Here is a 24,326-nt window from a genome sequence, read left to right as displayed (position 1 = left end):
TCTGTCCTGTCTCAGTGAGGTGACAGCCCTTCACTGACATCCTGACCTGAAAGCTCTGTCCTGTCTCAGTGAGGTGACAGCCCTTCACTGACATCCTGACCTGTAAGTTCTGTCCTGTCTCAGTAAGGTGACAGACCTTCACTGACATCCTGACCTGTAAGTTCTGTCCTGTCTCAGTGAGGTGACAGCCCTTCACTGACAAGCATGCTTGTCAGCAGCAGTCAAGGATTTAAGAGAACCAGAAAGAGCCATAGTGACAAATATGTTCAGTGTATACCTGGTAATATGATTGTCTTGCACGAACCACAGTACATCAGTTTATACCAACGCTTATCTGCACCATTTGGATGCATAGATGCATGATGACTGGGTGACTGGATGGACGAAGATAATTGTTTGATGGATTGCTTGATAAAAGATTAGCAAGCGTACCTGATGATTATATGACTGGATGGACGAAGATAATTGTTTGATGGATTGCTTGATAAAAGATTGGCAAAGGTACCTGATGATTATGTGACTGGATGGACGAAGATAATTGTTTGATGGATTGCTTGATAAAAGATTAGCAAAGGTACCAGATGATTATATGACTGGATGGACGAAGTTATGTTTGATGGATTGCTTGATAAAAGATTGGCAAAGGTACCTGATGATTATATGACTGGATGGACAAAGATAATTGTTTGATGGATTACTTGATAATTAAAGATTTACCAAGGGTAGGTGAGGGGTGGGGTGGGGGTTGGGGGGGACATCGGAAATTGTATTCATGCATCAGGACACACAGTGACAGAACGGGTTAGGCGCTGGACTTGTGATCCAGTGTTCACCAGTGAACAGGGTTCGAGGTTCCGTTTAGCATGATGTGTCCTCGGGAAAAGCCGGCACTTGAGTCGCATTTTTCGAACGCCATCCATGTGTGAGTGAGTAGGTATTACCTTACTTCGGTTGGGTAAGGTAAAAACAGCAGAAGGAGAGGACTTGACCTCGCCTTCTTATGCCGAGCCCTGGACACAGTGGTTTGGAATTCGGTGCCTCGATGGCTGTCAAAGTCTATTTGTGTTTGTATTTATTTATTTTCTTTTTATCACAAATGATTTCTCTGTGTGAAATTCGGGCTGCCCTCTCCAGGGAGAGCGCGTCGCTACACTACAGCGCCACCTTTTTTTGGTATTTTTTCCTGCGTGCAGTTTGTTTGGTTTTTTTAATATGTTTTTCCTATCGAAGTGGATTTTTCTACAGAATTTTGCCAGGAACAACCCTTTTGTTGCCGTGGGTTCTTTTACGTGCGCTAAGTACATGCTGCACACAGGACTCGGTTTATCGTCTCATCCGAATGACTAGCGTCCAGACCACCACTCAAGGTCTAGTGGAGGGGGAGAAAATATCAGCTTTAAATATATGTATTTCTATCATTTTTGCTTTATCTTTTCAAACCCTTTCTTCTCTCTTCCTTACTTCCATCACCCGTTCCATATCGCAGGACGGGGAATGAAGAGTGGGGAAAATTTCGAGATGTTGTACACACTGGCGGACAAACTTGGCGGGGCGGTGGGAGCCTCACGAGCTGCAGTGGATGCCGGGTTTGTGTGCAACAGTCTGCAGGTTGGCCAGACTGGCAAGATTGTGTCGCCGGTGAGATGGCTTTTTGGGTGTTGTCTTTTGTTTGTTTTGTTTTTTGTCCCTTTCTTATTTGATGATAATCTCTCTCACCACACCTTCCTCTCTGACTCACTGACTCTGCTGTACTTCTGTGTGTGTGTGTGTGTGTGTGTGTGTGTGTGTGTGTGTGTGTGTGCGCGCGCGCGCGCGCGCTCGCGTGTGAATTCCTGGACCTGATCAGTGCAATGGTTGTATGTGACGGTTAGGCATCAACCTCTTTTTTTTCCTCTTTTTTAACAGCAGATGTGGTGTAGCATATCTGAATCAGTTTTGCAAGATCTGACACCTCCTTAAAACTGAAACTCATGTCCATCTGCACAAAGATTTTTTTTCTTCTTTCTTCATACATGTGCGCACTCTTTATAATGGATGTAGAAGAGTGAGGCGAGATTGGAAGAACATGCCTTGTGTAAGAACGTATTGTGTTCTGATTCTCTCTTCAGTGAGGATAAGGTTATTTCCAGTCTTTGCGTGGAAAAGAAATCCATACACTTGGCAGGGAGACAAAATTGTGCCTCCCATGAGATGTGTCTGTCCTTTCTAGTTCTTAAGTGAAGTGTGCAACATAATGCTTAAAAAGGGCACATAAAAAAACCCAACAACAACAAAAGGGTTGTCCATAGAAAAAAAAATCATTTTTGAAAAAATCAAGTTCAGCAGTAAAACGGATACAATACAAATAGGTATGTATTACATTCTTTACTTTATCTGAGAGAATAAAGTATTGGATTTTTTTTCTTTTTCTAACATCGATGGTTCCATGTAAACTGCCGACTCTGGGATTGCACCAGACTCGGGATGAGCGGCTTGATGAGTAAAACTTTACTGAAACAATGCAGATGATGGGGCAGTTAAAGAACTAATCATCGTCAAAACAGATTTCTCTGTGTGAATTTTGGACAGCAGTCTCTGTGGAGAGTGTTTCATCACAGTGCGGCGCCACCCACTTTTTTTTCTCTTCTTTTCCCTGCCTGAAAACATGTTTGTTTTACAATCAAAGAGGATATTTCTTTGTAAGTTTGCAAGGGGCAATCCTTTTTTTTTGTTGCCATGGAATCTTTTATGTGCGCTAAGTGTATGCCGCCGTTCACGGGAACTCAGGTTATCATCTCATACGTATGACAAGCACCCAGACCACCATTGGGTGTCAAATAGAGGTGGGATGAGGTTGGAGAGTAAATCCTGGTCCGTATATGAATGGAGTGGAGTGATGGCCTAGAGGTAACGCGTCCGTTTAGGAAGCGAGAGAATCTGAGCGCATTGGTTCGAATCACGGTTCAGCCGCCGATATTTTCTCCCCCTCCACTAGACCTTGAGTGGTGGTCTGGACGCTAGTCATTCGAATGAGACGATAAATCGCGGTCCCGTGTGCAGCATGCACTTAGCGCACGTAAAAGAACCCACGGCAACAAAAGGGTTGTTTTGGCAAAATTCTGTAAGAAAATCTACTTCGATAGGAAAAACAAATAAAACTGCACGCAGGGGAAAAAAAAGAAGAAAAAAAAAAAAAGGTGGCGCTGTAGTGTAGCGACGCGCTCTCCCTGGGGAGAGCAGCCCGAATTTCACACAGAGAAATCTGTTGTGACAAAAAAGAGAAAATACAATATGGCACTTGAACCCATGGGCACTTGCTTTCTAGTTGGTGTTTTACAATTAGGCCACCGCTCTACACGGACCCGTCACAAGACTTTGCCGCTCTTCGTTTTTTTTCTTTTTGTTAATTTGTGTGGGATTTTTTCTCTCTGAGAGAATACATTGACTGTGATTGTAACACCAGGGATGAATGTAGCTGTGTGTTCTCTGTGTGAGAGAAGAAAGTGAATGTGATCGAGATGCCAGTGATGAATCTGTGTGTTCTCTGTGTGAGAGAATAAGGGGATTATGATTGTGACATTCGTGACGAATCTAGTTGTGTCTTCTCTGTGTCAGAGAAAAAAAATTGGCAGTGATTGTGATACCGGTGACGAATCCAGCTGTGTGTTCTGTGTGTGAGAGAATAAGGTGACTGTGATTGTGACAACAGTGACGAATCTGTGTGTTCTGTGTGTGACAAAGTGAAGTGTTTGTGACACTTGTAACGAATATAGCTGTGCGTTCTTTATGTGAAAGATTAGTGTGATTTCGACACCAGTGATGAATCAAGCTGTGTGTTCTCTGTGTGAGAGAGTAAAATGACAGTGATTGTGACACCAGTGCTGGCTGTCGGGTGTGTGTGTTTCCCCAGGACCTGTACATTGCTGTGGGGATCTCGGGGGCCATCCAGCACCTGGCTGGGATGAAGGACAGCAAGGTGATCGTGGCCATCAACAAGGACCCTGAGGCCCCTATCTTTGACGTCGCCGACTACGGCCTGGTGCAGGACCTCTTCCAGGTAGGTCCATCACAGACAACCGAACACCATCTAAGTGACTCAGCAGTGGTGCAGGGTCTCCTCTGGTGTGTGGCCTAACATCGATGGTTCCCTGTGGACTGCGGGCACTGGCACTGCGACAGACGAAGCCGGGTGTAGCTGTGTATGGGGGACTCGGAATGAGCGGCGTGGGAGTAATGCCACTGAAACGGTGCAGATGATTGGGGGCAGCAGTCCCTCACAGATGAGTTCTTTTTCCTCTCTCAACTTTGTGAAGAACCACTCGGGTGCCACAAAGAACAACTGTTCACAAGGTTTTCCTCCAGACCCTGTGTCTCTGCAAAGACGGATGCGGTGGTCAAAATTAACTGGTGGAGTGCTGGATTCTCCGTCCAAGTTCGATCCCAGATTAGACAGGTGCAGAGGCTGAGTGGTTAATGTGCTGGATTCTCAGCCAGGTTCAATCCCATTTCTATTGCAGATTGGTCTTGTCACAGAAGAGTGTGGTGGCTTCATGGTTACAGTGCTGGATTAATGCCCGAGATTTTTTGTATCCTCGGATTTGGCGTACATGGTGGGTTTATGGTGGAGATTTTTTCTATCTCCCAGGTCAGTATAATGTGTGCGTATAGTGATTTCAGATGTGGTGTATTGTATATCAATCAGTCCGTATGCTTTGACACATCCTTAAAACTGAAATTTAGAGTTATCCTCCCTTGTAAATCCCAATCTACATGAACAGGTCTGCCAGGTTATGGTGCAAATGCTCACATTCCAGCACACAGTTCTGGCTTCAACGAACATTTGTTTTCCAACAGAGAAAAAAAAAATGAAATAAAATTTTGATCAAATGATACAGTTTAGTGCTCTTTTTTTTTTTTTTTTTTTTTTTGTCTCTGACATGTTTTTCGTTTACTACCTGGGCTGTCTTGTTTTGTTCCAGATCATTCCAGAATTGACAAAGTTAGTGGAGAAGAAATAGAGGAGAGGACAAGAAGTACCAAGGTACAGTACGACCAGTGGCACGACTCTGTTAAGTGTTCTCTCCATGACAGTTTACGATTCTGTTTGTAAAGTATTTCATGTTTGTTGAGTGAAGCATGCAATATGTCTTGGACACCTTTGAAATAACAGTTCAGGTACAAATTGAGCATATTTTATTTCCTCCTGCTGAGCAGTAATTTGTAGTCATTTCTGTAAAGCTAAAGTTTCCAAAAGTATCCAGAAATATTCAGTGCATCGAATACAACAGCAGTCTGCTTTTGATTTTTTTTTCTTACTTCAATATCTACAAATCCTCTCACCGAGACATTGTGTTTCGCAATCATACCCAGTTACTTTGTGGTATCATTCAATATACTGTAACCTGAATCAGAGCTGTGCGTTCGTGTGAATGAGTGGTGTGTAAGCACTTCGATTTGTCTCTGCATAAGATTCAGTGCTATTTTAATGCTTTATTCATTAATGATTAGAGCTAAATGTGATGACAGTTTATTGGAAGAGTTTATAACCACATGTGTATGGACCCCTCTCCACTGGATTACAGATGGAAATAAACTTGTTCGCTTCTCAAAGCATATGTTGTACAAACAATTGGTGTATTTCCAATGTAGTTTACAGTGAATGAATGGAATTATTTTCAGTGTGGTTGAGTAGAGTTTAATGTAGTGCTGACTTGCTCCCTTAAGGTCAAGTAGTTCTGAGCTTCGGCCTTGCTCTGTTCAGGCTGTTCAGCTTCTCTTGTAAAATAAAAGGCAGATACACTCAGAGAATGCACCAAGGACTTCCCCCCTCAGAATGCCAGAAGAACAGCCAGGACTTCACTCCCTTTCTCGACACCCAGGACTCTCCCAAGGAATGCCAGAAGAGCCAGGACTTCACTCCCCTTTTGACACCCAGGACTATCCCAAGGAACGCCAGAACAGCCATGATTTCACCCCCGTTTTGACAGCCAGGACTTGCACTTGGAATACCAGAACAGCCTGGACTTGACTTCCCTTTTGACACCCAGGGCTCCCCCTTGGAAGGCTAGAAGAACATCCATGAGTTCACCCTCCTAAGCCTTGAAACCACTCCCATTTTGACAGCCAGGGCTCCTAAACCCCCTCGGAACACCGGACAGACCTCCCACCTGGCCAGACACCCAGGACCCACCACCATCTTGAGCAACACAACCTTCACTGCACCAAGACCTGAACAACTTCACCCTAGTTAACAAGGGCATCCACCGACAGATCATTAAACTTGTCTCTCATCAGAGGAAGGTGGGCTGCGGGAGGACAGAGGCTCACACCACCCACTTTTGTCCAACTTGTTTTCTTCAACGTTTCCACTGGTCACAGAGTTTTGTGGATACATGGGGCAATACATAACAATAGTAATGGTGGACATTTATATAGCGCATTTCTCCAGAAATACTGTTCAAAACACTTTACATTTCGTTCCCCGCTCCTTGTCTACCCCCTCAATATACCCCCCCCCACCCACACACACACACATGGAAGAATGTGCCAGAATACACTCACGCAACTGAACATTGGAAAATACCAACCCACCCATGACGCCTTCCAGAAAACGCATCTCTTCAACATGCACTCAGGCACACACACACACACACAAATGCACAAGTACTTGCTAGCACCCCACCACACACACATGGCACACTCCACTTTGGAATGTCATATTCAGCAAGACAGATGGCATATAACATGACAATATTAATCAAAACTCAGCAAAACGTCGCAGCTTGTGAGATTCATTTGATCAGCGATGACAAATCCACCATCAGTAGCACACACACACACACACACACACAGAGACTAAGAAACGAAAACTAAACTTGTCCTGGAAACAGACTAATAATATACAAATTTCTATTCAGTAACTTGTCTTCTTTGCTTATCATCATTGCTTTCAATCTTCACATGCAAGTATTCAGGGCTTGAAATACCAATTCACCCAACTGTCTGGGACAACTCAACGTTGTGGTAGACAAAGAGGAAATGCTCTCTCCACTGGTCTCTTGGGCAACTAATTTTTAGAAAGTGTGAGGACAGACAGTTATCTTTAAAGCACTTCCCACTCCTCCCTGTTTTTCACTGCAACACCTCCGCCCTCACCCTTCCCATCCTGGGTTTTCTCAGAACTGAACCACAGCAGAGGGCGCAACAGCCAAATGGTTAAAGCGTTGGACTTTCAATCTGAGGGTCCCGGGTTCGAATCTTGGTGGCGCCTTGGTGGGTAAAGGGTGGAGCTTTTTCCAATCTCCCAGTTCAACATATGTGCAGACCTGCCAGTGCCTGAACCCCCTTCGTGTGTATGTGCACGCAGATGCTCAAATACGCATGTTAAAGATCCTGTAATCCATGTCAGCATTCGGTAGGTTATGGAAACAAGAATATACCCAACATGCACACCCCCGAAAACGGAGTATGGCTGCCTACATGGTGGGGTAAATAAACAAAACGGTCATAAATGTAAAACATTAAATGTTACATGTTTGTCTGAGTGTGTATGTGTGCGTGCCTGACATCTGATTGAATGACACAGGAAACCAATGATGAGCGCCCAATGGCAGCCATCAGTCGGCTCTACCCAGGTAGGCAGCCTGTTGTGTAAATGACTCCGTGTTTGTAAAGCGCTTAGAGCTTGGTCTCCAACTGAGGATAGGCACTATATAAGTATCCATTTCAGCAGAGCAGTCTCACTGGGCCAGGTGATTTCTAAAAAAACAAAACGACGACAACAAAAAACATGTAAGAGGAAATTATTATCTGCTCACTTTATTTCTCTCTCAGGAATGCATGCCATCATTGGCACATTTCAATCACCTTGACCTTAAATATGTCTACTATGATGAAAACTGTGATTTCAGTTGAAAGATCCTTCCGGAGTTAAAAAAAAAAAAAAAAAAAAAATCTTTTTTTTTTTTAGTATTATTTTACCTTAAAAATCAAGTGGAACATTTGACTGTGCTGTTTTATTAATTACTTACAGTTCTAAACAATTTAGATTTTTTGTTTTTTTTAATTCAAGAGAGCCAAATCTAAAAAAAACTTTAACAAACCTGGGTCATTAAAAAAAGAAAAAAGAAAAAAGATTTTAAACCACTCAAAAAACAAAAAAAAACAACAAACAAAAAAAACCAACATGTAATTTTCTTATATATTTCAAAGATAATTTTTTGAAAATATATGTACCCTAAAAAAGAGCAGAGTTCTACTAAAGAATATCCAAGAGTATCCCTGGAACCGTATTGTTATGTGCAATGTATCACAAAACAAATTTAATACAAAAAAAAAAGAAAACAAAAGAATAAAAAAAAACAAAAAAACAATACTCCCCGGACACACACACATGAAGTACTTGGAACAAAAACTGGTCAATAACATAATCATGAATGAACACAATTTGGGAGGGGTGGGGGAATACACAGATAATTATAATAATAAATTTATTCATACAGCACCTAATCAAAAGATTTTGCTCAGAGTGTTATACAAAATTTTACAATAGTTCCAGTCTAAATCACAAACACACACACACACACAGATAAACAAACTTGATGAATTGTGACAAGACATTGCATCCAAAATGCATACTAAACTCAATGTCCATAATAAATACCCCCAAACCAACTCAACCATCCAAAACCAATTATGTACATCATAACGCCCAAACAAAGCCAAAACCCAACTACAACACCCCCCAAATCAGTCTCATTCTTCCTCCCTTCCCTCCACACAACACATCAACACCACAATGAAAACAAAAACAAGCACACATCCACACTATTGCAGGCATCAGGAGATCAATAGATCAGTTAAAGGCAGTTTTAAACAAATGGGTCTTGAGGATGGTTTTGAAGGTGGAAATGGACCAGGAGTGTCTTGATTCATATGGCAAGGATTTCGACTGGACCTGGCCTATGAGTGTCTTTATTCATATGGCAAGGAATTCCACAGGACCGGGGTGGTGAATATAAAGGATCTTTAACTGAAGGGCTTAGTCATGACAGAGGGAATTTTGGAGAATGTGACTGTCTGATGATGAACGTAGTTGTCTTGTTGGAATGTAAACAGTGAGGAGATCTGGAAGACAGTTTGGTGAAGAACCAGAAAAAGCGTGAAAGCAATGTGTGGAGAGTTTATATTCAGTCCTGGACTGTATTGGCAACCAGTGGAGTTGTTTCTGAAGAAGCCGAATATGGTCACTCTTAAGGAGTTTAAAATGATTGGGTATGATACTGATTATGTAATGAAGGTAGCCCAACAAATCAAACATCTACTGTAAAGAGTACATTACCATCCCAACCAGAAATGTTCAGCTCTTCTTTTTTATTTATTTATTTTTTAACCCCCCCCCCCCCCCCTACCTCCCACATCATGAATAATTGCACTGATAACTGAGCATTTCCTTTTAAAACTTTCTTTGGCATAAACCTGGCACTTCCACAATGAAACTCTTTCACATTATTCTTTCCAAGGGACCTAAAAGACAACTTAAATAAAATGGAACTTTACAAGAACACATACCCATGCAATCAAAAGTGATTTCAAGAAAAAAAAAAGAAGAAAAACAAATATCACCGGTACATTATACCTATGCACACTAGTCACACACACTCTTGTCCCTGAGTATCAAATCAATACAAGTACTAAAATACACTGCAAATGTCATGAAAGACAAGGTAGACGTCCAAAGCACAGGGAGAAGGGAGGAGCTCTGGGCAGGTAACTCTGTGACACCTGTCACCCGCCATTCAGGGATTACAGATCTTCGTCTGTACTCTCTGTCGTCTCTTCAGAGTAAGATTTGAGGAGCTCAAGCAGTGTTGACACTCTCTCAGCCACCTAAAACAGAAGACAACAAAAAGACATGAAAAACAACAACCAAAGGAACTCACTGCTAAATATGATCAGCCCAACAGGGAGTGAAAAATATGATAATGAATACAGTTTAAACAGCGCATAATCTTGCGTCATGGAACTCAATGCGCTTGACACTCCCCTCAGTTCATACCCTAACACCACACCCGTTCACAAACAGCCATCCATACAGACACTTACACACCCTGTAATGTAGCAAAGGGAATGCTTGGTAAAATAAATATCTCTTGAGATTGATTCTAAGTTCACTCAGTCTTGGAGAGTTACCCAGACTGAATGGCACTGAGTTCCAAAGTTTTCAGGCAGTGCAACAAACTGTCAGTGTTCCCCAAATGCCTTATTCATTCTATGGTTTGGAAGTTAAGAATGTGTATGTACAGGAACTGACTTCCAGGCCCACATGCTTGCAGCACAAACTGCGTCCCTACCTGTTTGTATGTCCTGAACATTATGGAGGTTTTGCAGACACACTTTCATCTGATTTTTGTGGAGGTTCCCCGGTTATTTTTTTTTAGTGAGAACCGCGTGCACATGCGTGTCTCCATTTCCTGTTTTTTCCACGTCACCAAAAGGATAGAATTTTATCATGGAAATCGCTGTTCCGACGAAAAAAATGTGAACGTTTTCCGTGACTATTTTTGCAAGTTTACAAGATATAAGTGGTTTCATAATTACACCCATTATTTGCTTTGGTCTTCAATTTTTACTTGAGTGTATTTCTTGTCACATCTCTGCCGTTATGAATTCGAACTTATCCATTTATAAGTTCTACTGAAAAGTTGTCTGAACAGAGGCAGTGCAAACTCCGAAAAGCTAGTTACGGTGGTGGGCTGCCCATGATGTCATATGACCTACTTCTTGCTCTGCAAGAGACGAAAAGTCCACCACAAAAGCGGACCTGCAAACCCTCCCTATTTTTTGTTTAACATGCTCATATCCATCATCCAACGAAACTTTTACCAAACCAAGACCAAAGCCCTTAACAGCAACCAGCGGTGGTGGCTTAGTGGTAGCGTGTACTGTACGCCTGGGAAAAGAGGGAATCTGAGCACTCAGGTTCATATCCAACACTTGCTAGTTTTTTCTCCACCTCTACTTTTGAGTGGTGTTCTGTATGCTAATCAGTTGGATGAGACTATTAAACTGAGGTCCCAAGAGCAACATGCACTTAGCACACACAATAAACTGAGGTCCCAAGAGCAACATGCACTTAGCACACACAAAAATACACATAAAAAAAGCATGGGAACAAAATGGTTGTCCCTGGCAAAATTCTGTAGAAAAATCCACTTTGAAAGAAAAAACACAGGCAGAACAAAAAAAGAAAGAAAAAAAAAAAAAAGAGTGGTGCTCTGACTCTATCGACGTGCTCTCCCTGGTGAGTGCAGCCTGTATTTCACAAAAAAACCCAAAACACTTGCACAGACAGAGAGAGAGAAAAAAAAAGAAGAAGAAAATGGCTGGCACTCTCACTGTAGCAACACACTCTTCCAGGGAAGATCAGCCTGAGTTTTAAACAGAGAAACCTGTTGTGAGAAGAGAAATAATAAAATACAATCGGTCATTAAACTCTACAACAGTGACAAGAGAAATAATAAAATACAATCGGTCGTTCAACTCTACAGTAGTGACAAGAAAAATGATAGAATACAATCGGTCGTCAAACTCAATAGCTGCAAACCAAAGGAATGCAGAAGATGACAACGCATTACAGATGCTCTGTGTGATCTGCTGCCACTGACCTGCTGAGAGGTGACACACTGCAGGATGGTGGCAATCTCACTGTAGGTGTCTGAGTTGTCTCCCTTATCTCTCACCATTTCCAGGATCACCCGGTCCTGCTCCCTGCACACACACACACACATATACATATACACACACACACACATCACATACATACACACACACACACATATAAATAATACACACATCACATACACACACATATATACATATACACAAACACATCACATACACACACACACATATATACACACACACATCACACATCACATACATCACACATACACACACCCACATCACACATACACATAGATACACATACACACACCCACATAGATGCACACAACCACATCACACACACACATAGGTACACACACATCACATACGCATAGGTACACACACCCACATCACATACACATATCACACACACATAGATACACACACCCACATCACACACACATAGATACACACACCCACATCACACATACACATAGATACACACATCCACATCACACACATATAGATACACCCACCCACATTACATACACATATCATACACACACATAGATACACATACCCACATCACACACACATAGATACACACACCCACATCACACACACATAGATACACACACCCACATCACACACACATTACACTTTAAAAATCTGGGGTTTGGTTCTTTTTTTTTTTTTCTTCTTCTTGAAGGATGGTCCTGTGACACTGAATTGGTAACTGCTTTGTTTTTATATTTACATATGTGTGTGTGTGTGTGTGTGTGTGTGTGTGTGTGTGTGTGTTCTTGCTGATGTGATTATGCACGCATGTGTGAGTGTGCACAAGTTCGCTGAACATAGCCCAGTTTTATTTTTGTCTATTTCAATCATCTGCCATCTATGTAGATTTAAAAATTTTTTTTTTTTTTTTTTTTTTTTAACCTTTTCTTGGTCAATTTCATTGAAAGTTATCATTTTATTTTGAATGTGGAATATTCTTTTTTTTTTTCTTCTTTTTTTTTTTTTTTTTTTTGTCTTTTGTCTTTTTTTTTTTTTTTTTTTAATCTTTTTTTTTTCTCCTTTCTGTTTGTCTTTTCTTTTTTTCTTTCCTCATGTTTTTAATCTGTCTTCTTCCCAATGGCATGTTCAAACACCTACAAGACCATGCAACATATATTACACACACATGATGGCTTCACACAATATCATATTCCCTGAAAGAGAAGCATGGTATACATACACACACACCCTCTCTCTCTCTCTCCTTTACTCACTCAATCCCCTCCCTCTCCACAAGCTCTACACCTAAGTACAATAATATGTATGGGTGCACTAGAACTTAAAAGCAAGGTTTGACTTGGTGGTTTCAGCTCTTCCTTCCCCAGCCTTTGTGAAAACACAATGACATAACATCCTCCCCCTTTTCTTCTTTTCAAAGCAGACACGGTGTAGAATATAACATGGATCAGTTCGCATTACTTTGACTTCTCCTTGAAAATGAAACTTAAACTGACATCATGAAGAAACTCTTGGTATGGGATGAAGTGTTTTGGGGTCACAAAGAATATTTGGGGGTGTGTGGGGTGGGGGTGGGGGGATATTACATAAAAGGTACAAACACAAACATGAATCAGAAATCATAAACAAACATCACATGTAGATAAAATGCATGCATATGAGTACTTGTGCATGTACACGCTAACTCACACATGCACATACACACACACACACAAATGCACACAGAGCACACAAAGAAACATTACTTTGTCCACTTATGGATGTGGTTATTGTCTCTGCTACCACCGGCACTTCTGGAAGGTGTAGTACTGGCTGGGCAGCTTGGCGCCTCTCCTCGTTCTCTGCTGGACCGCTCATCCTGAAGGACACCGTCTGCTGGGTTTGAGTCCCTGAACCCTGTGTCTGTACTCTGCACAGCCTGTGGAGATTGAAAGAACTATAACCCCCGAAAACGGAGTATGGCTGCCTACATGGCGGGGTAAAAACAGTCATACACATAAAAACCCACTTGTGTACATACGAATGAATGTGGGAGTAGCAGCCCACAAACGATGAAGAAGAAAGAACTATCCATAGGGTCAGTTTTCACTTCCTTCACAACACATCTTTGAACATCTTGCTGGAGTTTCTTAAACATACAGAGACTGTTTCACTTCATTCGCATCTTTGAACATCTTTAAGTTTGACAGTTTTCAGTGCACTGATTCACAACATGTTTTTGAACATCATGTCAGAGTTTGACAGAAATATAGAGATTGTCTCACTTTATTCACAACACCACTTTGAACATCTTGAAGGAGATAGACGGAAATACAGAGACTGTTTCACTTCATTCACAACACATCTTTGAACATCTTGAAGGAGATAGAAAGAAATACAGTGACTGTTTCACTTCATTCACAACACATCTTTGAACATCTTGAAGGAGATAGACGGAAATACAGAGACTGTTTCACTTCATTCACAACACATCTTTGAACAACTTGTGGGAGTTTGACAGAACTATAGAGATTGTTTCACTTTATTGTGCATTCACAACACATCTTTGAATGTCTTCTTTCTCTTTTGCAGTGTTAAACACACACAATGCTTTTGATTATTTCACTTCACATGTCTTAACTAGTAATTAACACTGTACATAAAATACAGTGTTTGCCCTGCAACTCTAAGCACATTTAACAATACATGATAGTTTAAATGAGCCACAGGAATCAAATTCTTTTTAAATGTTAAGATACAAACTGAACTAAAAATACTATTTTAATTTCAAAACAGTGAAACATCACTCGACTCAACCCCACACATATCCAAGCTAATGTCTACTTTCTCTCTCTCGTACGCATAAACATACACACAAAGCATAATTGCACACAAACTTGCAAGTGCAAACATAGCACACACATATATATATATAACAAATGCAAATGATTCATGACTGAAATTCCAATCTGACCATCCGATGCAAGCCACATAAATTAAATTAAAAATTAAAAAAATTACAAAACCAGTTGTGGGAAGACATGTCCACAGGGTTCATATAGGGACCACCTGGGAACCTGAACAGTTTCTTCTTGGGTGTACAGTGAAATGATGGTGAATTTCTGGCAAACAGCAGCGAATGCAGCCTATGTTATTAGTACCACTAGTGAAGGTCACTAAAAACAGATAAATGAAAACATCAGTCACCCTTGAGAAACTCATTAAGTTTAGTTCTGTTTAGTGTTTTATAATTATATACATATGATATATATTTTTTAAAGAAGTTAGCACAGATGGTTTAACAGTTTTATTCACCTGTACCAAAGATAAGGCTTAATTTGATTTGATAAAATGATGGATGATTTTTAACAGATTTTCCAAAATTCACATTTTCAACCATCTAAGCTGCACTGAAAGTGAAAGACATCACTATAGATTCATTCACACAACACACACCTCCTCTTAGACTTTGAAACATTCTTAATGCTTTTAGACTTAGGAACATTCCTAACGCTAAGAAAACTTAATGTTGCTAAGATTGCTCATGCAACCAAGCCCTGGCAATGATGACGATGATATGGATTTTTATAAAGCGCTCATCTTTGATCAGAAAGCAAACTCTAAGAGTTCTACAAACACAGTCATTCTGCACAATGCCTGTCTATCTGGGTAGAGCTGACTGACAGCTACCACTGGGCGCTCATCATTCGTTTCCTGTGTGTCATTCAATCAGGTTTCAGTCAGGCACACACATACACACTGACACACACTCACACAGTGACTGTAGCCCTACCTCAGACAGGTCCTGGGACGTGTTGCAGACCCCCAAGAAGCCCATGGAGATAGAGGCACAGCCCTGTGTCCCCCTCTCCCTCATCTGGTCAAACAAGTCGTTCATTGTGTCGTCCGACATCAAAGGCATGGGTACAGCTGTCCTCGCCTTTCCAGGGCCGCTTGGTGACAGCATTAGAGAAGACGACGGCGATGAAAACGTCATGGTGTCAGGCCGCGTGGCACCAGACGACTGAGACGATGTCTGCAACAGACCTGCAAAACTTCCCCGCCGGATGGTTTTTGTAGGGGAAGATATGCAAGGAAGGTTTGTGTTCTCTTCTGCCAGGTCCAGATTGTTTGAAGGCTCTGTCGTGAACTGAACGCTGGTGTGGTGTTCTGTACCCGCAACAGAAGAAAGGTTCTGGCTCGCGACGTTTAAGGGAGGAACAACCAGTACCAGATCAGTACTGACCACAACAGGATAGTCCGTGCTGCATGTAAGTCCCCTTCCTTTTCCAGAAGAATGGCTCTCAGTACTGGAACATGGCATGTTTACAGCTTTGGGGTGTTTGTCACCTGTGGACTTTCCCCCTGCGATGACCACACCACCTTCTGTGCCGGAATCCTCCTTCCCCTCATCCTGGCTGGAGGAAATAACAACCGCATCATCTTGGGCAAATAGCATGCTTGCCTCCCTAAGGCCCACAACGTTACCACTGTCCTGACTCTGAGCTGGTATGGATGGGGATTCCTGTGTGAAACAGGGCCCCGACTCTTGTTTCTGACTGAATGAGCAGGCGTCTGTTGATTCCTCAGGTGTTGTGACAGACAGGATGACACAGTCCGAGTCACACACAGAGGACAGACCTGTCCATGACTGGTGACGGTAACGACTTGCTCTCAGTGCCGCACGGACATGTGGAAAAGTAGATGTAACGTCATTCACATTTCCAGCTGATACCTCACTGCAGGTTCTTAAAGGTGAGTGGTTTGCATCAGTTATAAGGTGGTTATCTGTAGAATCTGTGTACACAGAGGAACATTCTGGACGTTCATCTCTGGGTGATGTCACTGATGCATCAGAACATTGTGGATGTTGTTCATCTGTGGGTGATGTCACCACTCCATCAGAACATTGTGGATGTTGTTCATCTCTGTGTGATGTCACCACTCCATCAGAACATTGTGGATGTTGTTCATCTCTGTGTGATGTCACTACTGCATCAGAACATTGTGGATGTTGTTCGTCTCTGAGTGATGTCACTGATGCATCAGAACATTGTTGATGTTCATCTCTGGGTGATGTCACTACTGCATCAGAACATTGTGGATGTTGTTCATCTGTGGGTGATGTCACTGATGCATCAGAACATTGTGGATGTTCATCTCTGAGTGATATCTCTACTGCATCAGAACATTGTGGATGTTCATCTCTGGATGATGTCACTGATGCATCAGAACATTGTTGATGTTCATCTCTGTATGATGTCGCTACTGCATCAGAACATTGTTGATGTTCATCTCTGAATAATGTCAATACTGCATCAGAACTTTGTGAATGTTCATCTCTGGGTGATGTCACAACTGCATCAGAACATTGTGGATGTTGTTCATCTCTAGGTGATGTCACTGATGCATCAGAACATTGTGGATGTTCATCTCTGTGTGATGTCACAACTGCATCAGAACATTGTGGATGTTGTTCATCTCTGGGTGATGCCACTAATGCATCAGAATACTGTGTGTGTGTCTTTTTAGAGTTTGAGCTTCCCTTTCTATGGATGCAAATTTTCTTAGTTCTCGACTCAGATGAACTTCCCTTGTCAACACACTCTGATTTTCCACGCTTAGATAGCTGAGGAAATTTGACAACCAGGACCTGAGATTTTCTTTTTCTGGTCTTCGCTGCTCGTGGAGCATTTGCTGAAAGGTCTTGAGAGTTGCTGTTCTTACACACAGCTGGACGCTGCATTGGGCTTTCAGACATGTGTGGGCTGTTCACACTCACAGCAACGGTTTCAGATTCGCCTTTTCCAGACATCTGTGGGTTCTCCTCGTCCTGTGTGTCAGACTTCCTAGAGACCGATGTGTGTGGACTCTTCAGCGCAGGAACATCTTGTGGGGTGGGTTTAGGTGCCTGTGGGTTTTCCCCTCCGACAGCTTTGGGTTTCCTGGCCCTTCTTCTTTTCGGCTTGGTGGACTGGGTCTGCCTCATGTCTTCGGTGGTCATGGGTTCAAGCTTTATTTCCAGACCCAGTCCTGAACAAGCCAATACCTGACCCCCAGCCAGGTGCTGTGGGCCAGTTTTGACAGTTCGGCCATTGTCTGAATGCACTGAAGCCAGCTCCAGGGACAGTTCATTTCGCTCGTTCTGCCTTAGCTCTTGTCGACTCTGACTTTGCTGTCCGTCCTGGTCATTGCAGCTCCGTTGTTCATTTTTTTTGCTCTGATGTTGCTGTTTGTCCTGCCCTTTCTGGCACTGCCACTGATCAAGGTCATTCTGAGCTGGGTGTTCATCGAGTTCATTCTGAACTAGGTGTTCATCGTGTTTATTCGGAAGTGGATGTTCATTGTGTTCATTCTGAACTGGGTGTTCATTCTGTTCATCTTGAACTGGGTGTTTATTGTGTTTATTCTGAACTGGGTGTTCATTCTGTTCATCTTGAACTGGGTGTTCATTCTGAACTGAGTGTTCATTCTGTTCATCTTGAACTGGGTGTTTATTGTGTTCATTCTGAACTGGGTGTCCATTCTGTTCATCTTGAACTGGGTGTTCATTCTGTTCATCTTGAACTGGGTGTTCATTGTATTCATTCTGAACTGGGTGTCCATTCTGTTCATCTTGAACTGGGTGTTCATTCTGAACTGAATGTTCATTCTGTTCATCTTGAACTGGGTGTTCATTGTGTTCATTCTGAACTGAGTGTTCATTCTGTTCATCTTGAACTGGGTGTTCATTCTGAACTGAGTGTTCATTCTGTTCATCTTGAACTGGGTGTTCATTGTATTCATTCTGAACTAGGTGTCCATTCTGTTCATCTTGAACTGGGTGTTCATTCTGAACTGGGTGTCCATTCTGTTCATCTTGAACTGGGTGTTCATTCCGAACTGAATGTTCATTCTGTTCATCTTGAACTGGGTGTTCATTCTGTTCATCTTGAACTGGGTGTCCATTCTGTTCATCTTGAACTGGGTGTTCATTGTGTTCATTCCGAACTGAATGTTCATTCTGTTCATCTTGAACTGGGTGTTCATTCTGTTCATCTTGAACTGGGTGTTCATTGTATTCATTCTGAACTGGGTGTCCATTCTGTTCATCTTGAACTGGGTGTTCATTCTGAACTGAATGTTCATTCTGTTCATCTTGAACTGGGTGTTCATTGTGTTCATTCTGAACTGAGTGTTCATCTTGAACTGGATGTTCATTGTGTTCATTCTGAACTCGGTGTCCATTCTGTTCATCTTGAACTGGGTGTTCATTGTGTTCATTCTGAACTGAGTGTTCATTCTGTTCATCTTGAACTGGGTGTTCATTGTGTTCATTCTGAACTGAGTGTTCATTCTGTTCATCTTGAACTGGGTGTTCATTCTGAACTGGGTGTTCATTCTGTTCATCTTGAACTGGGTGTTCATTGTATTCATTCTGAACTAGGTGTCCATTCTGTTCATCTTGAACTGGGTGTTCATTCTGAACTGGGTGTCCATTCTGTTCATCTTGAACTGGGTGTTCATTGTGTTCATTCTGAACTGAATGTTCATTCTGTTCATCTTGAACTGGGTGTTCATTCTGAACTGAGTGTTCATCTTGAACTGGATGTTCATTGTGTTCATTCTGAACTCGGTGTCCATTCTGTTCATCTTGAACTGGGTGTTCATTGTGTTCATTCTGAACTGAGTGTTCATTCTGTTCATCTTGAACTGGGTGTTCATTGTGTTCATTCTGAACTGAGTGTTCAACTTGAACTGGATGTTCATTGTGTTCATTCTGAACTCGGTGTCCATTCTGTTCATCTTGAACTGGGTGTTCATTCTGTTCATCTTGAACTGGGTGTTCATTCTGAAGTGAGTGTTCATTCTGTTCATCTTGAACTGGGTGTTCATTCTGAACTGAGTGTTCATCTTGAACTGGATGTTCATTGTATTCATTCTGAACAGGGTGTCCATTCTGTTCATCTTGAACTGGATGTTCATTGTGTTCATTCTGAACTGGGTGTCCATTCTGCTCATCTTGAACTGGGTGTTCATTCTGAACAGAGTGTTCATTGTGTTCATCTTGAACTGGGTGTTCACTGTGTTCATTCTGAACTGAGTGTTCATTCTGTTCATCTTGAACTGAATGTTCATTCTGAATTGAGTGTTCATCTTGAACTGGTTGTTCATTGTATTCATTCTGAACAGGGTGTCCATTCTGTTCATCTTGAACTGGATGTTCATTGTGTTCATTCTGAACTGGGTGTCCATTCTGTTCATCTTGAACTGGGTGTTCACTGTGTTCATTCTGAACAGAGTGTTCATTGTGTTCATCTTGAACTGGGTGTTCACTGTGTTCATTCTGAACTGAGTGTTCATTCTGTTCATCTTGAACTGAATGTTCATTGTGTTCATTCTGAACTGGGTGTCCATTTTGTTCATCTTGAACTGGGTGTTCATTATGTTCATTCTGAACTGAGTGTTCATTCTGTTCATCTTGAACTGGGTGTTCATTGTGTTCATTCTGAACTGAGTGTTCATTCTGTTCATCTTGAACTGCGTGTTCATTGTGTTCATTCTGAACTGAGTGTTCATTCTGTTCATCTTGAACTGGATGTTCATTGTATTCATTCTGAACCTGACGTTCATCACATTTGTGTTCGTTTTGAATCAGTGTCGTTTGGGGGCACAGCCCGATACCCGAGGTGGATGACACAGAATCGTCAGACACAGGTGACTGGGTGTGCACCACCTGAGCTGCAGCAGCATCTTTCTCCTGCTGACCCCTGTGGGAATGCTGCTGCTGCTGCAACCGCCACCGCTCCACGGGCTCGAATCCAGCCATGGTGCTGCTGGGACTCTGCGACAGGTCCGCCCCCTCCCCCGGTGACAAGGCTTTGAGCATCCCGGGGCAGGGGGAGCAGATCATGTTGACCGTGATGTTCACCCCTCCTGCTGCCATGCCTACAATGCTGGAGCCCTGACTGTGAGCCACCACCCGGAGATTGGAGACTGTCGGAGACTCCGGCCCTCTCTCCCCAGAGAACCGCCCACCACCCTCTTCCCTGACTAAGATGTCCTGTATGGTTCTCTGCAGTCCGTCCAGATGAATTCCAAGGCTGCTCTCCAGGCTTCTCTCTTGTGGTATGAGTGAGTCCGGCTTGTTCTGAACTGCTGGTCTTCTGTCTGTGCTGAGGTTCACCCGGTTCCCAGAACCCTGCGGGCTGCTTCCAGGTGATGGACTGTCGGGGAGAGGCAGTGCTGGTGCCGCTGTGGAACTCTGCTCAGGATGTGACATTTTGTTGTTGTCCCCCCGTGAGTTGTGCACTGCGGGTGGAGGGATGATTTCCGTTGTCATTGTTTTTTTCTGTCCTGGAGACGTTGGTCTGCTTCTTCCTCCTGAATCTGGTTCTAGAGTTGGAAGAGGTCTGTTGTCTTGTGTTGTTGAGCTCTGTTTAGCAGACACTATTCTGTCTTTCACCATGTTTTCTTCTGCTGGTGCTAATCTAGATTCTATATTTTCTTCCGCAAAAGTGGCTCCGTCTTCTATTGTGTTCTTTTCGACAGACAGGGATCTGTCTTCTCTTGCATTATGTACCACAGATGGGGATGTTTCCACTGCTGCATTTTCCCCTGTGGTGCTCTGTTCCACTGGTGGGGATTTGTGTTTCACTGTGCTCTGTTCTGATGGGGATTTGTGTTTCAGTGTGCTCTGTTCTGGGAATGGAGAATTGTCTGGTGCCGCTGTCTGGTCCAAAGTTGGATGTCCTTCTTGTTCTGCATCTTGTTTCAGTGACGGAAATCCTTTCTGTGTTTTAATCTGCTCCACAGATGGGGATGTGTTTTCTACTGCACTCTGTTCAGCAGATAGGGATGCATCTTCTGTCACATTTTGTCCAACAGATGTGGTTCTACCCTCTGTAGCAATCTGTTCCACACACGGGGATCTGCACCGTGCAGAATTATGTTCCATATGATGCTCTACAGAGGGAGAGATGTCTGTGGTATTTGGTTCCACAGACAGGGCTGTCTTCTGTACTGAAACTGCTTCCTCACAAAATCTGCCTTCCGTTCCATCTGGTTGTGTGAATGGAGGTCTGCCTTCCACTGCACAGTGGCTGGAAGAGGGCCTTCTACAATGCTGTGAGCCTTCTAGATATGGAGTTCTTCTGTTCACCAATTCTGGTTCAGGGCTGTGACTTTTTGGCTGTGTGGAGCTGTTTTCTGAACCCCAGCTTCTGGCTTCTCTTTCACTGGTTTTTGAGGAATTGGTTTGATTTTTTCTCACACTTTGTTCTGAAGCTGAATTTGTTGCCAAGGTAAGCGTGAAGGGTGCTGGTTTGCCTGCTAGACTATTTTCCAGGCTTTTACTTATTTCTGTCTGGAAAAGACTGGGAGTGGAATGTGAAGCAGGAGTCGTGTTCATCTCTTCACTGATTTCAATGTTGCTGATAAAAGTATTTTCATGCACGTTTTCTTGCTGGCTGGCTTCTTGGTTTGCGCCGACAGAGGTAGATTCTGGAATGGTGTACAGAGTGTGATGATCGGTCAGACCCTGCTCTGGCACTGTGTCAGAGGTCACCAGCGTATGCATCAGACTCTGAGACGCCTCTGAACTGAGCGGTGAAACCTGAGAGCTCAGTGTCCCAAGTTCGACCCCCTTCTCCAAATTTGTCTTTTCTTCCATGACTGTGAGCACCGATGAGTGTGTAACAGAGTCCACCGTGTCTCCAATCCCGCCATTCACATGCTGGGATGCGTATGAAGCCTGTTCAGAAAACGAAAACGTTTGTCTGCTGTGCTGGAAGGAAACGGAAAAGTCCTCCCCATGAGTTGTCTGAAATGACACGTGGCTGAGACACTCTTTGTAGTACAACGCTTCCTGGATCGGAGGACTCTTCTCAGACGTCTCCCCCGCGCCCCCTTTCTCGCTGCGGACGCTTTCCGCTGGCTGGAAACCATGGCAGTGTTGTTGAGGAGTTCCGGCATCCTGAACACCTTGGGAGACACCGGTAGCGGCTTCTGCTCGTGGTTGTGGACCTTGAGCAAGCTGCTGACCGTGAGGGGGAGGCTGCACTGTGGACACGAACCCAAGCCCCTGCAGCTGGTTGGCTGGCAAGAGACCGCTGGCCACAAGTGCTCTCATTTTGGACTCATCCGCCAGCTGAATGGGAACATAGACATTGGTGGAAGTGATGATGGCGCAGGGTCTTTCACCGTGACTTGACGATGAGGCTGAAGCTGATGTGATGGACTTTGGCTGTTGGCTGTTTGGACGATGGTCATTGTTCCTGTAAAAGAAAAACCCCAAAAAAACCCCTGACAATAAAAAAATCGCAAATATGGTACAGAGAGAGAGACACTTGACACTTTGACACTGACACCTTACTGACATTTACTGCAAAATTCTCATGTCAAGGTGGTGCACGTTTTTCGAACGAAAGTGCCAATTCAAAGATATAACAACACAAAAGTAAATAAATAAATGCATGAAGAGTGGCCTGAAACATTCAACAAGTGGGCACGCAAGCAATATTGTGTAGAGTTCTCAATGCCCCTGAAGCGCGTATAAAGTCTGAAATTCTGTGCAGATATTTTCCTTTCTAGCGCGCAGCACACCACAGGATAAACAGTTTCAGTAATCATTTCTAGAGTGTGCACACACACACCTACACAGCCAGAAACATTCCCACACACAAGATACTCTCACACTGCTCGTCGGTCTAGAGACTCTTCACTCACACAACACATTCTTAATCCCGTCCACGCGTGCGCCCAGCATCTAACACACACTCAAATGTACACAGTTCAAATTATAGTTTTAGACTAATTCAAATAGCAATATCCATCAAGCAATCTATGCCAAAATGACACCATTAACTTTCATGAATATCATGGGTACATTCAGTTACCATCATACATTGCTTGTTTCCTAACTCTGATGGCATCAGCAACAAATTTCTATCTCGTCTTCAGAGAAAGAGAGAGAGAGAGATGAATATATATATCTATATACCTCTATCAAAAGGACACAGCAATACAATACAGCTTAATCAAATCATCTCAGGAACAGGAAGTACAGTACAACATGCTCAGAAAACCAGCTGTCTTTTCAATGAGACGATAAGAAGAGGAAAGATCTTATTTATCTATATATAAGTATCAAAAATAGAGCACATGGTTCTCTTAAAATGTGGGGTGGTTGCCTAGTGGTAAGGTGTCCGCCAAGGAAACACTTAGCGCACAGGATTGAATCCCATTCTAGCCAGTAGTTTTTCTCACTGCATTAGACTTTCAGTAGTGGGCTGGACACTAGTCATTTAGATGAAATGAGGACCTGTTTGTCGCAGGCACTCCATGGATATAAAAGAATCCATGGAAACAAAAGGGTTGTCCCTGGCAAAATTCTGTATATGAGTTCACTTAAATATGAAAACAAATACACTTGCAAGAAAGAAAAAAGGGATGGCATTGCATTATACAAAACAATGCAATACAATACAATGCAGGGCAATACAACACAACACAATACAAATCAATACAATACAACACAACGCAATATAAATCAACACAATACAACGCAACACAACACAACGCAATACAAATCAACACAATACAGTGCAGTACAATACAACACAACGCAATACAAATCAATACAGTGCAGTACAATACAACACAACGCAATACAAATCAATACAGTGCAGTACAATACAACACAACGCAAT

The 24,326-nt window shown here is 42.7% G+C and overlaps 2 protein-coding genes across 2 annotated transcripts in view; one reads left to right on the top strand and one right to left on the bottom strand.

The window, feature by feature from the left end:
- The window catches only part of LOC143297065 (electron transfer flavoprotein subunit alpha, mitochondrial-like), a 26,340-nt gene extending 20,838 nt beyond the window's left edge, over nt 1–5,502 (top strand). The window contains exons 8-10 of the mRNA XM_076609237.1: nt 1,487–1,638; nt 3,890–4,036; nt 4,959–5,502. Coding sequence (XP_076465352.1) covers nt 1,487–1,638; nt 3,890–4,036; nt 4,959–4,997 — 338 coding nt within the window. The 3' untranslated portion in view covers nt 4,998–5,502. The remainder of the gene's footprint in view (nt 1–1,486; nt 1,639–3,889; nt 4,037–4,958) is intronic.
- A 2,642-nt stretch (nt 5,503–8,144) lies between these two features.
- On the bottom strand, nt 8,145–16,616 carry LOC143297150 (uncharacterized). The gene is made up of 4 exons (XM_076609330.1): nt 15,431–16,616; nt 13,404–13,576; nt 11,646–11,748; nt 8,145–9,867 (listed from the first exon to the last, which is right to left on the bottom strand). Exons 1-4 carry the CDS (start codon nt 16,094–16,096, stop codon nt 9,784–9,786), a joined length of 1,026 nt encoding a protein of 341 aa, XP_076465445.1. The 5' UTR covers nt 16,097–16,616; the 3' UTR covers nt 8,145–9,783.
- Between the last annotated feature and the right edge of the window lie 7,710 nt (nt 16,617–24,326).

Source organism: Babylonia areolata, chromosome 22, assembly GCF_041734735.1.
Source record: "Babylonia areolata isolate BAREFJ2019XMU chromosome 22, ASM4173473v1, whole genome shotgun sequence".
Lineage (NCBI taxonomy): Eukaryota > Metazoa > Mollusca > Gastropoda > Neogastropoda > Buccinidae > Babylonia > Babylonia areolata.
The sequence above is the reverse complement of the archived record's forward strand: the minus strand, read 5'-3'. Positions and strand labels throughout refer to the sequence as shown.

Bases quoted from the DNA above. Each gene is read 5' to 3' on its own strand.
- LOC143297150 (XM_076609330.1), bottom strand. From the start codon at position 16,096: ATGCTATTTGCCCAAGATGATGCGGTTGTTATTTCCTCCAGCCAGGAT. The intron at 13,577-15,430 runs GTAGGGCTACAG...CAATCTCCACAG, and splicing joins CGTCCCAGGACCTGTCTGAG to GCTGTGCAGAGTACAGACAC. The intron at 9,868-11,645 runs GTCAGTGGCAGC...CTTCTGTTTTAG, and splicing joins AGTGTGTCACCTCTCAGCAG to GTGGCTGAGAGAGTGTCAAC.